General features: G+C 39.8%; 1 protein-coding gene across 1 annotated transcript; it reads left to right on the forward strand.

Moving 5' to 3' along the window:
- Nucleotides 1-9,215: 9,215 nt before the first annotated feature.
- On the forward strand, nucleotides 9,216-16,648 carry LOC122658620 (sugar transporter ERD6-like 7). Its single transcript, XM_043853644.1, has 18 exons — nucleotides 9,216-9,308; nucleotides 9,417-9,479; nucleotides 10,572-10,661; nucleotides 10,779-10,838; nucleotides 10,971-11,036; nucleotides 12,320-12,385; nucleotides 14,431-14,506; nucleotides 14,601-14,665; nucleotides 14,752-14,844; nucleotides 14,937-15,017; nucleotides 15,114-15,198; nucleotides 15,282-15,325; nucleotides 15,417-15,479; nucleotides 15,569-15,628; nucleotides 15,728-15,781; nucleotides 16,118-16,177; nucleotides 16,265-16,379; nucleotides 16,474-16,648. The coding sequence occupies exons 1-18, from the start codon at nucleotides 9,252-9,254 to the stop codon at nucleotides 16,590-16,592; spliced, it is 1,317 nt and encodes a 438-aa protein (XP_043709579.1). The 5' UTR covers nucleotides 9,216-9,251; the 3' UTR covers nucleotides 16,593-16,648.
- The last annotated feature ends 602 nt before the right edge of the window (nucleotides 16,649-17,250 follow it).

The raw sequence follows: 17,250 nt of genomic DNA on the forward strand, positions 1-17,250 counted from the left end.
GGCAATCTAGATTGTTTTGCAAGGGGACATACGGTGCATACATTATTATTCAAAACAGAAATTTTTGAATCTAAAAGTTTTAATTTGGGTATGATGGAAGGGGAAGGATGACCAAGGCGTGAGTGCCATATGTCAAACTGTGGTGTTGAAGTGATGGCAGAAGCAACGGGAGGGGATTCCAAGTAGTATAGATCGCCATGCCGTTTACCCGTCGCAAAAATCGTCTTCGTCTGTTGGTCCTAGAAAAGACAAGAATCACGAAAAAAAGTAATGAAACAATTAGTTTGGGTAGTAAGTTTGCTAATGGATAAAAGATTAAAATGAAAAGAGGGGACATGAAGAACGTGAGTAAGTGTAATGGTAAGAAAAAGTGTAACGGTACCAATATGGGTGATTGGAGCAGCTGACCCATTTGGTAGGTGGATGGATGATGGGTGAGTAGATGGGGAAAAGGATGAAAATAAAAGAGAGTTGGAGACCATGTGATCAGTTGCTCCTGTGTCTATGATCCAGGGGGAATGGGGTAAGGCAAGAAGTACGGTACTTGCGGTGTTGATGAGGGGGTGGGGAGTATCAGTTGGAAGAAGTGACAAGAGTTGTTGTATCTACTCGGCAGAAATGCTGGGAGAAGCCATTAGAGGTGCTGTAGTTGTAGACTGCGTTAGATTGGCTGCTGGTGGGCGGGAATGGTTCTTTGATCCTTCAGTGGTTCGGGGCGTCCAATTAGGAGGGTAGCCATGTTGTTTAAAACATCGGGAATCGGAATGACCATCCATGTTACAGTGATTGCAGTGATAGCGAGGCTTGGTGGTGCCCTTATTAGACTGTTGAGAAGCTGTGTTTTGCACAGCCAAGGTGACTTGTTCCGGGGCAGCGGGGCGAGAACCTTGGAGGGAACGTTGGCATTCCTCTTGTAGAAGTAATGAATATGCCTTGGCCATGGGTGATAAGGGGTCCATGAGAAGAATCTGACTGCGAACAGCAGAAAAGGATTCATTGAGGCCTTGTAAGAAGTCAATAAGTGCATCAGTTTCCACATAAGAGGAGAGTGTGATCATGGCGCCACAAGTGCAAGATGGTAACGGCCGATAAGAAGCAAGTACATCACGGTAAGCCTTCAATTTGGTGTAGTAAGTGGACAGAGAATCCGTCCCTTGGGTAAGGTTGGAGATAGAATGTCGAATCTCAAAAAAACGTGGTGCGTTCTGTTGAGAAAAACGTTCATTGAGGTCAAGCCAAACATTGTGAGCATTGGTGCTCCAAAGAACACTGTTAGCTATGGAGGGAATGACCGAATGAATAAGGCAAGATGAGACCATGGAATTGTAGCGACCCCAAACAAGAAAATCTGGGGAATCATCAGCTGGAGCCTTAATGGATCCATCGATGAAACCAAGTTTATTTTTCGCTTAGAGTGCCATGGTGATGGCGCGGCGCCAAGTCGGAAAGTTGTCACTATTAAGAAGTTAGGTGACAAGAGGAGTTCTAGGATGATCAGAGCTATGTAAAAAAAAAGGTGAGGTGGAATCCAAAGTTGCAGGTGTGGAAGAACCCATGGAAGTTGTGTTGGAAGCTGGTGTAGTGGCCATTGGGAAGATGAAAGATTGCAGAAAAATGAGAGCTTGAAGAAGGATAGGACCGTTAAGGTGATACCATATTACGTTTGGTATGCAAAGTGAATCTGTATCATTATTATTAATGAGATAAACAGTATATATATAAAAGGATTGATAGAGCAATCTGCTCAAGATAAAAGGAAATAAATAAACAGAAAATATAAAACTACCTAAACAGTATTAAATTAATATGTACAGCCTAGAATCAAGCAACGGCTATAATCCAAGGATTAAGCCCAAGAATAATGCCACTGTTGTCTTCATCTATGCCAAGATGTACACTAACAGAGATGCTATGTCAAAATGAAAGAATGCAATATTTCGGAAATTTCGTTCATATTGCTTTGAAAATTTAGGTCTAAAAATGCACCGTTTTGTCAAAATTTTGGTTATTTTGGTCATTTTGTTTTGGTATTTTGGTCATTTCAGCATTGCTAAGCAAAACTCATAGAAAAAGACAATATTTCGATGAAATTTCAGCGAGATTTCGGTATCTCAAAAATTTCGATCAGACTAAAATGGCTTTCCGAAACGAGATTTAATATTATGGCTCCACTCACACCACACAAGCCAGCAAGTTAGAATGCAAGTGAGAAAAAAAAACACAAGAGGAGGAAGACATAAAGAATGAACCTGAGATAAAGTCAGGCCAAGAGCATCTTTGATGCCATTCTGGGTTGGAGCCGTAAAGCCCACCTGCAGAGCCAATAAATTGAAATTAAAAAAATTTACAGTTGAATGGAAAAAAAGAGCTCAGATCACTCTTTTCCTTAGATATAGAAAAACACACACACACACACAGATCCTCTCCAGTCTCATGGTGACCGTCGGATGCTCAAGAAAGTTACACTGGGCAATGCACGGCACTTAAGAGGATAAAAATTTACAAAAGAAAGAGAGACATACACAAGATCCAAACTCCAAAGACCCACAAACAGCAACAAAAATGCTGAGGAGAACCGGAGAGAGACCTTCCTTGGTGGCTTTGGGATTTGAGCTTTATCCTGTTCTCCAGTCTTTTCCAAGCAAACCAAACAAGCCTGTGGCTTTTGGGCCTTGAGGAGTGGCTCAGTATCTGATAGTAAACCATTACCATTCCCTTCTCCCATTGAATGGTCGCCCTTCTCCATGTTTATGATGACAATCTCCTCCACTTTAGCTCTTTTTATCAGTTAAGAGGCTCATCATGATCAAAGTCCAATTACAGAACTATTCAAGAAGTAAAGACTGAGGGCTCCCAGTATATTAGCTAATCACTACTTGTTTTTTTTTTTTTAAATTATTTTAGTTTAACTACAGAGATGATCCCATTTGTCATTTACATACTTAGTTGATATAAAGAGTCAGTCCACACCATGGTTTTAGTGCACGGTATCGGAACGGGTATCGGCAACACGGAAAACCGATACGATACCGATATGGTATCGGCCTGAATCAGTTGTATCGAACAAAATTATCCCTGAAATTCCTTAAAAAATGAGTTTTCTGACCATTTTACTCCTTGTTCGTACCCTGCTACTGATATGGTATCGGCACAGTATCGATATCGGTGACTAGCAAAATCAATACATATCGCCCGATACGAGTGATATGATACCAACACTTAGAACCATGGTCTACACACACGCAGTGGAGTGGTTGTGGTTGGCTGTTCTGAGATCCGACAGATCCTAAGGAACCTATTATTTAAGGGTATTGGTTGTTGGATCTAAAATTTGGATTCTTTATCTCTTTATTTATTTGTTGCTGCTTGATTCTGAATTTGCTGAGGTGGATGAAAGGTACAAAAGATAGGGAATAGTCGGATGAGCCCGAGATTAACTCATAGTAACTCCAATGATAAAGTTAGAATCGGGCAATCGGTAAACAAATGTGAAATACAATAAGAGTAATAATTGTGAATAGTTATTTCTGTCAGACACTGTTCCTTCTATAGTCCGAATTGGTTTATATTACGATCTGTTTGGGTGGATGGTGAGCTATTACAACTTCTTTGACCATTCTGAAAGAGATTTAGAAGACATAACTTGTCAAGTGTATTAATAATATGGGGTCCACACGGTTGTACGCTAATTAGGATCTCCCTACTATGCAGCCATGTGTATAAGCATATTTTATGTATATCATGATTCTTTAAATATTTTGTGCTTTTCTGCTCCTGAGGATTTGGATTCTCTCAATAACGACCACCACTTTGTTTTTTCTTTTTTTTTTTTCAGCTAAAGAGGACCTCCCTATTATGCAGCCACGTGTATAAACTTCTCAATAATAAGGTTATTCAAATCCAAATCGAGGTCGAATTGATACTTGTTCGAATCGATCAAAATCAACCGAAATCAGTCCCAAAAACCCTAAAATCGACCCTTAAATCTCAACTATTACGTTTCAAACCTACTTCTCATTTTCCATTAAAAAAATATAAAGCAAATTGCATGCACCCACCCCCCCCCCCCCTCCCCCCTCTCGTGTAGTCGTGTTTGAACCAATAGAAGGATACCCCAGTTGTTTCAACAATTACGTCCGTACCCATGAAGGCTAACGGTGCTAGATGCTAATTTTAAAATGTAAAAATATATTTTTATCTTTATTATATCTTGAATTAAAATGATAAAATGGAAATGCCATATTTACCCTTTTTAATTCTCAAACCTAAAATCCCCAAATCTTCTTCTTCCTCTTCGCCCTGCGACCCAAAACTCATCTAGTTTTTTTGGCTCCGGCGACGACCCTCTCTGTCAATGACTTTATGAGACCTTCCAGTCCTCCGATCCCGACCTCCGCCTCGTCGTCCTCTCCTTCATTCCTCTCATTGCAGGCCTCTACCTCTCTCGTGTTGTCTCTACTGCTTCCTAGAATCCCCAAATTAAGAAAACGATAGGTCTTTACTGCCCTTCTGTTCTTTCCCGTTTCTTAATTCATGTCTCAATTCCCAATTCCCAATTCCCATTCTTATTCTTCTTTTAAATTTCTTTCCTCATCATCTACATTTCTCGATTGTTGATTCTATAGTCAGGATGTTGCAAGCCTCCTACGGTTTGTGGCTATGGTTATGTGAACCAAACGGTGTGGACAAACCCAGAGAACCCAACTGTGGATCCTGACTGCTACTTGTGGAACAACGACAAGTCGCAGCTGTGCTACAATTTCAACGCCTGCATGGCAGGGCTATTAGGGAACCTGAGGCAGGAATGGAGGAGGGCTAACATCATCTTCATCAATACCGTCGTCGCTTTGATTTGGGTATACCTCATCGGTTGCAGTGCCTTCAAGAACGCCCAAACTGAAGACCTCTTCCGCCATTACGGCTTAGGGTTTCCCCTCTCCTTTTGCCTTCTTCTCTGCCCACTATAGGATTTTCTTTGTATGTTACCTTTTCCTTCTAAATTAACGATAAAAATTATGCAGGTTTGTTCCATAGCCATCACTAGTGTACATATCATTTCCTTTTTTTAATGCATTGTAGTTTTGGGAATTTAGGTTTCTGCCAGAAATGTAGAAGGATGAGGAAGAAGAAGAAGATTTGGGGACTCTAGGTTTGAGGATGTAAAAAGGGTAAAAATGGTATTTTTATTTTATCATTTTAGTTAATGATATAATAAAGGTAAAAATGTCTTTTTACATTTTAAAATTATCACCATCGGCTTTCATGGGTATAGACTTAATTGTTGAAACAACGGGGTGTCCTCTTATTGTTTCAAACACGAGGGGGGGGGGGGGGGGGTTGCATGTAATTTGCTCTATACTTTTTTAATGGAAAATGAGAAATGGGTTTGAAACGAAGTATGTGTAACAGTCTAGATTTAAGGGCCGATCTTAGGGTCTTTAGGACTGATTCCGATTGATTCGAACAAGTACCAATTCGACCCCGATTTGGATTCGAATAACCTCACATTGGGAAGTTTTTCCCATAAAATAAACTTGTATTTTGAATAAGAACACGGGGATAAAAAAAATATAAAACTTTGGAGAGTTAATGGCCTGTAATTGTCATCTTTAGCAAAAAAAGAAAAAAAAGAAAAAATACAATGGTGGTTAATCGTTATTAATTTATTTTTTTGGTAAACATATGTCTAGTGATTTGCAGGTGAGGGACTCATGGTTGGTTTAAACAGATCAATCAATCATGGAGTGGAAAGAGGCCATTTTGTCGCACACGGCAAAGACATGGCTTTCCTGGTTAGGGAGTCAGCAACATTGTTTGACTCCCTAAGAATAAAAGAGAAATTACAAGAGAGCAAGTAAGGAATGAAGAAGTGGATATCTGAGACGATTGGTTGCACATAGAGCGGAGGGACCTTGGACGGATGCTGAATATAAGAGATAACCTCACTACAATCAGATTCCACTTCAACATAGTCCAACCCCTATGAGATGCATTCCAAGAGACCTCGCCGGATAGCCAAAGCCTCCCCTTCCGATATGTTCTCAAATCTACAAATCTCTGAAACAGCTGAGATTGGTTTGCCTTCAAAGTCTCTAATAATAAACCCAATTCCTCCTTCACGGTTTTTGTGATTCTTGGAAGCATCACAATTAAGTTTGTAGAAGGGCTGTTTGGGGGGTTCCCATGGCCTATTAGGAGGGGGGAACTTCGACTGTAGAGGTCTGATTCCCTGAACTAGTAAGCAAAAAGGCTTTGTGAAATTCAGAATGAGCTCCCTGAGCTGCTTGGATCACCTCTAGGGGATCCAGGTTCGCCTCCGGAAATGACCTCCATGAAAACCTAATTATGAAGCTGCTGAGACTATCAGCCAATCTTTTATCTTTCTTCCCCAAGGTGCTGCATCTATTCCAGTCATTGACACAATCAAAGAGAGACCTATCAGAAGGAGCTTAAAGGATAGAGGGCAGCCGAACTAGACAACCTGGGCAAACTGGCACTGAAGAAGAACATGTTCCACCGATTCAAAAGGATATCCGCACCTTGAACAAGTAGGGTCGATGTTCATTTTCTGTTGGTTACAACCATCTCCAGTAGCAATGCCATTCGCACAAGCTCGCCAAATGAAGGAGCGGATCTTTGGGTAGGTCTGATAGTTCCATATCGCTTTCCAAACCGAAGTTGGTGTTGCTTCCCATTTACTAAGGTTTGAAGAAGACGAACAAGCATTCATACAGTCATCTCTTTCATTGCTTAGAAGATGGTAGGCTGTTTTGACTGAGAATTTTCCATTTTTCGCAGCCCTCCACACAACTTTATCTTCAGTTGGAAAGAGAGGGATTTGAATTTGTTATTGTAAAACGTTAATGGGCTTGAGGCCCAGCTGGTCCGCCCACATGGGGCAGGCCGGCTGAGCCGAAAATGAGAGAAAGAGAGGGTCACTTAAGTGACCGATCCCTCCTCTGATTGGCCTATCCCATGGCTTTAGCCTATATATAGGTATAAGGCATAAACCCTAGGAATGCATTAATTAATTAGATCTCTCCCTCTCTTTCAAGTTCTGCGTTTCCTAGGGTTTCCATCGTTGCCCAGGGTTTTGTGGTGTGGAGTTCTCTGTGGAGAAGCCTGTAGAGATCACGTTGTGCTCGTAACTGCAAGCTGCTTTCGATCATCCCTTCCGCTGCGATTCCATTCGGTTCAGGTAATCCCTAAACCTCTATGGGATGCTAATATGCTAACAGTTATATTAACTCCTTCTCATTGGAATTAAAAGTAGAGTCTAATTACAAATAACTTTTCCATTGTCTGCTTTCCTGATCGATCAACTCTGCTACCCATTGAAGAGTGGTAGTATTATTAATGGATGGGTGAATTTGAGAGGACGACATAGATGGTATCCATTTATAGTTCCGGATGTGTATCTTGTCACCATTTCCCACCTTCCAAATCAAACCTATCTTCAAGATTTTTCTTCCCTCCAAGCCCACGAAGGGCTGTTACCCAATTTTGCTTCCATGAAACCGCATTTAGGGAAGTATAAACTCTTCATGAATTGAGCCTAGTGGGAATCTGGTTCGCTCAGAAGGTTCCAAGCAGCCTTTGCTAGTAGTGCCCTGTTATGAAGAGATGGTTCCCTGAAACCCAGACCTCCCCTTTCCTTCGAATGACTAAGTTTATGCCAAGAAAGCCAATGAGTTTTTGTTTTTCCATATTTTCCTTTCCCCTAATAAAAGCAAGCTGCCTCTCTTCGAATACGATCAAGGTGGGATTGAGGGAGTTTAATGTGACCTGCAGAGAAATTTGAGGAAGAATAACATATTTGAGGAGGACTTCGCGGCCAGCATGGGTAAGAAACTTTTGAGACCAACCATACATTTTCTTGCTTGCTTGGTCACTAATCTCGTGAAATAGATCAACTTTATTCACCCCCAAATCTGTTGGCAAACCAAGGTATTTTGATGGCTCCTCTCCATAAGGAATTTTTAGAATTCTTGAGAACCATCTTTTCACCTATGATGGAGTGTTGGGACTAAAGCATAGACTTGAATTTTTCATATTGATGGCTTGACCACTGGCTTGACAATAGAGGTCCATGCAGTCCTTCAAGTTATGGATCTCATTCAAATTCACAATCGTCGACAGTTTCGGACCTTGATGCCATTGATCATCCTTGCTGATTCTGCTTTGTTCAACAGACTACTCAAAGCTTGGGCACAAATAACAAAAATAGTTGGGGAGAGGGGGTCCCCCTGTTGAATCCCCCTTGTCGATTTTATCAAAACATCGTTCAATCCCATTGGCAAGGATGGTATAGGATACAATCGTGAGGCACTCCATAAGTAAGGACACAAATGTTGCATCAAACCCCAATTTTGTCAGTAAAGCTTTCATGAAAGGCCACTCAACTCTATCGTATGCTTTTTTCATGTCCAGTTTGATGATGACAACTTTGTTTTGCCTTTCTTCTTCCTTGTCAAATAGTGAAAAATTTCATGAGCCATGTAGATATTGTCGGATATTTAACGGCCCGACACAAACGTTGAGTGGGAGCAGGAGCTATAATATGAGGGAGAAATAACTACAAACGGCTGGCCATGATTTTAGTGACCACTTTGATGGTCACACTACACAAGCTGATGGGTCTATATTGATCGATTGATTCCGGGTTCCCAAAGTTGGGAATAAGGCAAATCAATGTCTCGTTGCAAACAGCTGGAATAGAACCTATGGAGAAAGCAGTAACCACAAATGCATAGAGATCTATGTATGTTAAATCCCAAAATTTTTTTAAAGAGAGGATCCAAATAAGCATAAAATATTTTAAAGAATAAATAAAGAAATAATCCAAATTTTAGATCCAACAACCATCCCCCCTAAATAATAGGTTTCCTCAGTGACTACCTGTCGGACTGACTCTTCATATGAACTAAGTATGTAAATGGAAGAATCGATCATCCCTGTAATTAAACTAAAATAATTAGAAAAAACAAAAAAGAACACGTAGTGATTAGCAAATATACTGAGAGCCCTCAGTCTTTCTTAACTGATAAAAAGAGCTAAAGTTGGAGGAGATGGGTATCATAAACATGGAGAAGGTCAACCATTCAGTAGGAGAAGGGAATGGTAATGGTTTACTATCAGAGACTGAGCCACTCCTCAAGGCCCAAAAGCCACAGGATTATTTGGTTTGCTTGGAAAAGCCTAGAGAACATGATAAGCTCAAACTCCAAACTCACCAAGGAAGGTCACTCTCAATGGTTCTTCTCAGCACTTTCGTTGCTGTTTGTGGGTCTTTCGAGTTTGGATCTTGTGTATGTCTCAACTTTCTCTCTCTCTCTATCTATGGAGAAGAGTGATCTGAGCTCTTTTTTCCCATTCAACTGTAAACTTCTTTAATTTTCAATTTATTGGCTGTGCAGGTGGGCTTTACGGCTCCTACCCAGAATGGCATCAAAGATGATCTTGGCCTGACTTTATCTCAGGTTCATTCGTTATGTCTTCCTCTTATTTATTTTTTTTTTTACTTGCATTTTTACTTGCTGACTTGTGTGGTATGAGTAGAGCCATAGTATTAAATCTCATCTTGAAAGGATATTTCAGTCGGATCGAAATTTTCAAGATACTGAAATCTCGTTGAAATTTCATCGAAATATTGTAATTTTTCTATGATTTTTGCTTAGCCATTTCAGGGTATAAAATGCTAAAATGATCCAAATAACCGAATTTTTGACGAAACGGTGCATTTTTAGACCTAAATTTCCAAAACAATATGATCGAAATTTCCGAAATATTGCATTTTTTCATTTCAACATAGCATCTTATCTCAGCCCAGCCAAAATATCCGAAATTCGGCGAGTTTTTGAACTATGATGGTTCGTAATCTTGAAATCGGATTGGTTGATTCACCAGATTAGATCGATATCGATTGAGGTTGATCCCGAATATTGACCGATCCTACACCGATTCACCGGTATGGTCTTAGGGTAAAAATATAATAAATCAATTTTTATTAAAAGACGGGCGACAATTCCATCCGATCCAAACCAATTTAGGGCAATACCGATCTGGTTCAAGTAAGCGGAATTGGCAATAGAATCAGTTTCCATGGATTTTGATTCAGCTAGATCAGAATCTTAAGACATTAAGTGGAGAGAACTTCTCAATTATATAAAGGCAACAAAGATCAGAACATCATGTTCAATAACCTTGGATATTTTAATTAATGAATTTGCTTTGGTTCATCCAAAAAAAATATATATATCAGAATACTCTGATGTGGGAATAAAACTCCTAACATCTTATAACCCCTCTCGTGTGATCTCGTTCTGATACCATGTTAAAGGGTCAAACTTAAAACCATAATGCATTAAGTGGAGTGAACTCTTCGAGTATATGAAGACACTAGAGACAAGAACATGCCGATGTAGGACTATAACTCTATAACTACCAACATCCCAACAATTAAGTCGAATTTGCACATTACTAATTTCACATAGCCAATGTGTATTATGGATGTTCTTATAAAAGTAATATTTGGGAGTTGGGTTCCTATTTGACTTGGTGAAACAATGCAGTACTCCTTGTTTGGCTCGATAATCAGCATTGGTGCAATGATCGGTGCTATCAGTAGCGGTTGGATTGCTGATTTCCTTGGCCGAAAAGCTGTGAGTGATGAACATCCCTTAAGATGAGAAATTTGATATTGATGAGCTAAAATTTTCCTTCTCTAACTTCCTTTTTATTTGATTCTCTGTGTGGTTTAATGAATCAATGGAGCACAGACCATGAGAATGTCATCAGTGTTGTGCATTGCAGGATGGCTTGCCATTTATTTCTCCAAGGTTATTAATTTGTTTGTTTCATCTCCACTACAAATTTGATAATTTTGGGTTCTTAAAATCTCCCTATAAATTCTCTGTTTTCTTTGTGACATTTTCTCAGTAACCTGATATCCATCTTAATGTTTCAAAAAGGGTTATGTAATACTGGATCTTGGAAGATTCTGCAATGGCTATGGAATTGGAGTGTTTTCCTATGTGGTATGATTTTCTTCATTTCCCCTATAATTATGCTCACTAACGCTCCTATTTATTGTTGTGTGAGGGGTGGGGCTGGAATCGGGTCGAATCGGTTACAAAAAACCTTAAATTGGCTACAAGTCACTTTAGATTTCTAACCAAATAGGCTGATTCCGCCGAATGCTATTGGAATCAGTCTTGGCCAATATTGATACAGATCGGCCGTATCAGAAGATTTTTCCCTTTTCTTTTTTTTTTTGCATAAATCAATTTTTGGACGGTTTTACTTTTACTTCGAACCATTATGCTGATCCGATATCGGCCAAGTATTGGTATTGGCCAATACAGCCGATTTGATGCCCATGATCCGATTCCTCGAACCCTATTGAAGATTGGAATAAGTAAAGCATTATCCCAGTTCTTGCATACTTAATTCTTGGGCCTAGTTCATGGTATAAGGAAACTGATCCCGATTTCGATTTCAGCCGAGTTCTGGAATTCTAGAGTTCAAACTCTATTAATTAAGGAGTAAGGACCACTGCTTTTACAATTATTTCCATTTTAAATCTACATATCTGAATTTCTATGAGAAGTAGAATACAATCTCAGGGTGTCTACACTAGCAAAACCCTTTGTGTGAATCATATGTCTTGGTTTGTAGGTGTTGTTTTTGGGTGTTTTCATCAATTTCAAGTTTGTAATGTCAATTAACCACATATATTTAGAGAGAGGATTCTCTGAGCAAGCGGCATAGGGGATACCACCAATGGGTTGCGATTAAAATGGTATCAATTATAGGAGAACAGTGAGGTCATTTCATATGGGGAGGAGAGAGATAGACATAAAGGTGCTAGCGTACTCTACTCTAGCGGTTAAGAGAACCTTTTCCTATGTTTTATTATCAGTTTGGTTCTAGGTTTGGTTTGATCTCCAGTTTCAGTCAGGTTACTCGGTCGGCCTGATCAGTTTTGATTTCTACCGGTTTTGGAAAACCCAAAACAAAGCCGAAATGATAAACATTCGGCTTGGTTCGATTGGGGCTACATTGGACGATTTCGGTTGGCCCAACCGGTTCAGGCTGGAAGGTGACACCCCTAGCTCCTTATGCTTGCTTTGGGCATATCGTCAAATTAATTTTAAGACGATGATTACCTCAACTACTTGAGGTCATCAATTTTATTATATGTAGTTCAGGTATTTGATTTGGGCAACTGGGTTCTTACTTGGTAGTGTGACTAGCCTGCCAAACCATAAATCAAATCTTCCAACTTTCCCACCAAAAGTGCTTATTGATGAATGAACAGGTACCCGTCTTCATAGCAGAAATTGCACCAAAAGATCTAAGAGGTGGACTAGCGACTGCAAATCAGGTGAACTACTGATATTCTATTATACTATAAAGAAGAATAGTGGGAGAACTAGACTCTCTATGGCAACAATTTGTGTTTTTTGAGCGTTTCTGGGTCTGACACAGTTTTGTGTTTCTGTGTTTTTTGAGCGTTTCTGGGTTCTCAAATGCGATAGGATATAGGGTGTAAATGAATAGCCGAAATCTGTTTCCGAAATCCGTGTCCGTATCTGTTTAGCACTATCCAAATCCATCCGAAAAATGGATACGGATACGGACAGGCTATAGCTAGCCGAAAAGCTATATTTACATGTAAACGGATAAAATATCCGATTCGTATCCTTGTCCGTATCCGTTTAGCACTATCCGAATCCGTCCGATAGCTAATCGGATGCGGATGCGGATGCGTATATAGCACTATCCGAGCCGAATCCGATCCGTTTATAGCCCTAATAGGATAACACTGCCAAAAAAAAAAAAAAAAAATCGTTTCTGTAACTAAGAAGAAACATAAACATGTATGGGTAAAATAGGGGTGCCACAGGTAGTAATTCAAGGTTCTAATAATGCAGATCAACAAGAACAGATTGAAGAGATGAAATCATCCAATGCTTTCAAGAAAAAGACATTCAAAATGAACATAATTATCAGATTATTATCATTTGTGCTTTCATGAAGAGCACAAAACTGCAACATTAGGAACAAAGTTGCATTCAAATAGGTAGAAGAAGATTTCAAACACCACAACATCAATAAAAACCCCTAAATCAAAATGTAGACCAATACTCATTTTAGGACAATGTTATACTTCATATCTTGGGTTGAGGAGCACAGGTCGAGTGCGAAGAAGAGTTGCAGAGGTCGAGCGACGAGAGTTTGTTAGAAATCAACAAAAGGAGAGGACAGAAAGAAGGCCCGAGTCGAACGAAATCGTTCGTCCTTAAGCATGATTTGCACCCTCCTAATCCGCAAAGGGTTGCAAACCCGCCTCCCAAGATAAATCAGCGGATTATCGTGCGAGACAGAACACTGTGAAGCTATCAGAGAATCTTTTTTTAATCCTCGGACGAGAGAATTCGTGGCCCATTTATAGGCCCACAAGGCCTGTCGGATGGGTCACACCCATTGGCTCATATGGCTTGACCGACAGTCATGACTATTGGGCGGCCCCTTGGCTGTTCGGTGGGCTGCAACTCTTGGGGTCAATGTTAAACCAAGGGTTGCACTCCTCTTTGATCAGCCACCGATCCAACGGTCGGATCGATCCTAAGCACCCTTTGATCGACACCGTCGATCCCAAAAGATTAAGGCGACATATCTGACGATGCGCACGTGCAAAGTGCAAAGTGCAAAGTGCGCCATCAAAGCGCCACATTGCGCCTCACGCACACGCACGCGCGACGCTGCACGCGCCGGACGGGTACCGTCCTCATTCGCAAGTGCACCGTACAATCTCTTCTAACATTACATGTGATAATAATAACTACTTACTACTAACACATATAAATCCAATGAGCTTTCCTTTCATAGCCGATGTGGGACTAAAAGTCCACATCAATATTTTGAAAAATTCCAACAGTTGCAAAGGTCGAGCACGAAGAAGATGAGAGCGGACGATTGCAAAAAAGAGTTGTAGGTCAAGAACCTAGTTGCAGAGGTCGAGCGCAAAGAGAGCACCAGAGGTTGATCGGATTTACAGAGGTCGAGCAAGAAGAAGATGAGAGTAGTCTTCCGAGAGAAGAGTTAGATTTTAGGGCAAGGTTTCACCTATTATTATGTTTTTCTGGCAAATTCCAGTATTGCCCCTCGTTAACTTAAGTGGGAATGGTGTTTCTTCAAAAATTGGTAGAAGTGTTTCTCTAATGTGAGAAACATCATTTTGGTGTTTTCAAATGGGGCTCAAAAAATAAAACCGGACATACCATATAGTTTTCACCCCGTTTCTATTCTAAAAAAGGAGAAAAACACTACAATTGATTTTTAAGAACGTTTCCATACAGAGCCCTAGCGATCCTTCATATAAACAACAATAAAACTTCTGTTTACAGTTGATACTTAATTGTGCAGCTCATGATAGTTACTGGAGTTTCAGTTGCTTTTGTCATGGGGACTATACTGAACTGGCGGACATTGGCACTGACTGGTAATTCCATGTAGTTACTAAAATTTCTTCATTTAACTTTCATCATAAATGTGAAGTAATAGAGATTTACAGAGTTGAATGGCCAAATTTACAGGAATTATTCCCTGCATTGTTCTACTACTGGGTTTGTTCTTCATTCCAGAATCTCCTAGATGGCTGGTAAGCTCATCTGCTCTGCTAAAAATAAAAAAAGGAAGTCACGTAATGTGCTTGATGTTTACAGACACTATTAACTTTTCTTTCAGGCTATGGTTGGACACCAAAAGAATTTTGAAGCTGCATTGCAAAGGCTTCGTGGCAAGGACGCGGATATTTCAAAAGAAGCTTATGATATCCAAGTTCATATGTTTTTTTCAGCTCTAGATCCCCAATTAACTTAGAGAATATAGCGAATTTCGATTTTATTAAGCCTTCTGTATGGCTTTGGCAGCACTCAATTGAAACTCTTCAACACCTCCCAGAAGCTAAAATGCTAGATTTGTTTCAAAGAAGTTACCTGAGATCTGTCATTGTGAGTCCTTTTTCTGACCCAGTAGCAAAGAACCATGACCCATATGGGAGTTCATAAAAATTTCCCTTTTTTGACCACTAAGCTTTTGATGTTCAGGTAGGAGTTGGGTTGATGATGTTTCAACAATTTGGAGGAATCAATGGAATTGGATTTTACTTGACCAAAATTTTTGCATCAGCAGGTAAACATTGTATTAGAATCATTATTTTTCAGCGAGACTTTGTTAACATATCTATACTGACTCTATCTAAATTGAGCTTTCAGGGTTCCCTTCCAATGTTGGGATTGTGCTTTATGCTTGTTTACAGGTTCACTCCCTCAATGTCCCAGACTTTCTTGTACTTTTTCCTGTTTTACAGCCCTGATTTCGCTCACTTTTTACATGATAACATCCTATAGGTTCCTGTTACTGCTTTGGGTGCAATCTTAATTGATAAAGCTGGTAGAAGACCTCTTCTGTTGGTAGGAAGTAGAATAAAGTCTCTACTGAATAAGAACACATTTAAAAATAAACCTTCTTTGACACAATAGCTTTGCTCTTTTAATTTCAGATTTCTGCGTCGGGGTTGTTCATAGGCAGCACTCTTACAGGGATATCATTCTACATGAAGGTAACTCACAAGTTTCCAACCAAAAGCAATCCTTGAACTATTTTCAGGTCTCCATATCTAGCTTTTCATCAAATACTTCAAGATTTTGTTGTGAATCAGGTCCATGAATTATCACCTCAATGGGTTCCTCTGTTGGTTCTTACTGGTGTCATGGTAACAAGACTAAACTATATACAATGAGAAATTTATTTGATATTATAGAGTTTCTGCTAAGGGGAGTATGCACCCATATAGCTAGATTTGCAACAATCAAGTTACTAAATGCACTTCATACAGATCAAACATTTTCAAAAGAAACTTTAGTTGCCAAGAAAAAGAGTGTAATCTCTTTATCTCTGTGTTTGAAATTAGCTAAGTTGAGGCCATGTAGAAGTTCTACTATGTTTCAGCTAGCTAGTGAGCTTCTAGACATTCAGTGCTGATGATAACTAGTTTAAGTGTTCCTGTGCTGCAACAAATGAACTAAATTTATTGTGAAACTGGGAGCAGGCATATGGAGGATCTTTCTCAATTGGGATGGGAGGAGTTCCTTGGGTCATAATGTCTGAGGTAACTTGAAGTTCTCAAAGTATGATATTTTTCAGCTTATCTTAATCTTTTAACTTTCCTTTGGTGTCCTTCTCTGTCTGTATACAGATATTCCCTATTAATGTGAAAGGAACGGCTGGAAGTTTGATTACACTGGTGAATTGGTTTGGGTGTTTTGTGGGTTCCTACACTTTCAATTATCTCATGAATTGGAGTTCTTATGGTAAGGAGATCTGATCTTAAAACCCTCTTATGTTCATTTTTTTTATTCAATATGGTGAGAGAATCCTCACTGAAACCTGTTCCTGTGGTTTTAGGTACTTTTTTCTTCTACTCTGTCGTGTGTGCTCTGGCTGTTCTGTTTGTGGCGAAGGTTGTACCGGAAACGAAGGGGAAAACATTGGAAGAAATCCAGGCTTCCATGAATACTTCATAGAGAAAGCAGAAGAGAGGAGAAACAAAGAAAAAAAAGGAGAATCATTGTTATTTGCTAGGTTAGAGAAGAATGCAATTGCAGAAAGTTAATCTAGGGCTTTTAATCAGACAGATCAATCCAAAAATCTATATGTAACAGAAATGCCCAAGTTGGTTTCTTGTCCGAACTTCGAACAAAAATATAATTTTGAGCAAATTATATGCACCCCCCTCATGTTTGAAATAATAACAGAACATCCCCCGTCGTTTCAACAATTACGTCTGCATCCATGAAGGTTGACGGTATTAGTTTTTTTTGGTAAGCAAAAGTCTACTGATAGACAGGTGAAGGGCACCTGGTTGTTGGAATACAAAGCTCCTTCAACCAAGGAATGGAGTTCGGCTAGATTGGCATACACCTCACAGACAGGGCCTTCCGGGCTAGGGAGTATGCAACAATATTTGACTCCCTAGGAATAAACAGAAAATTACAAGCCAGAAAGTACGATGTGGCGAATGTCCTAGATCACTGGCTGAGCCGATAGGGAAGCAATTCTTCCTTGGTCCAAAATTAATTCACTAGTTTCCTTACTATCTGATTCCACCTCGACATAGTTGACACCCATAGCAATAGCCTCAAGAAGACTACTTCTAATTGCCACAGCCTCCCCTTCCTTGAT

This window comes from Telopea speciosissima, chromosome 4, assembly GCF_018873765.1.
Source record: "Telopea speciosissima isolate NSW1024214 ecotype Mountain lineage chromosome 4, Tspe_v1, whole genome shotgun sequence".
In the NCBI taxonomy this organism is placed as follows: Eukaryota; Viridiplantae; Streptophyta; class Magnoliopsida; order Proteales; family Proteaceae; genus Telopea; species Telopea speciosissima.

What these genes read in the sequence shown, in the direction of transcription:
- LOC122658620 (XM_043853644.1), top strand. Translation starts at nt 9,252, where the DNA reads ATGGTTCTTCTCAGCACTTTCGTTGCTGTTTGTGGGTCTTTCGAGTTT. An exon ending in GACTAGCGACTGCAAATCAG is followed by an intron (nt 12,386 to 14,430) that starts GTGAACTACTGA and finishes TTAATTGTGCAG; the next exon opens with CTCATGATAGTTACTGGAGT. An exon ending in CATGAATTGGAGTTCTTATG is followed by an intron (nt 16,380 to 16,473) that starts GTAAGGAGATCT and finishes CTGTGGTTTTAG; the next exon opens with GTACTTTTTTCTTCTACTCT.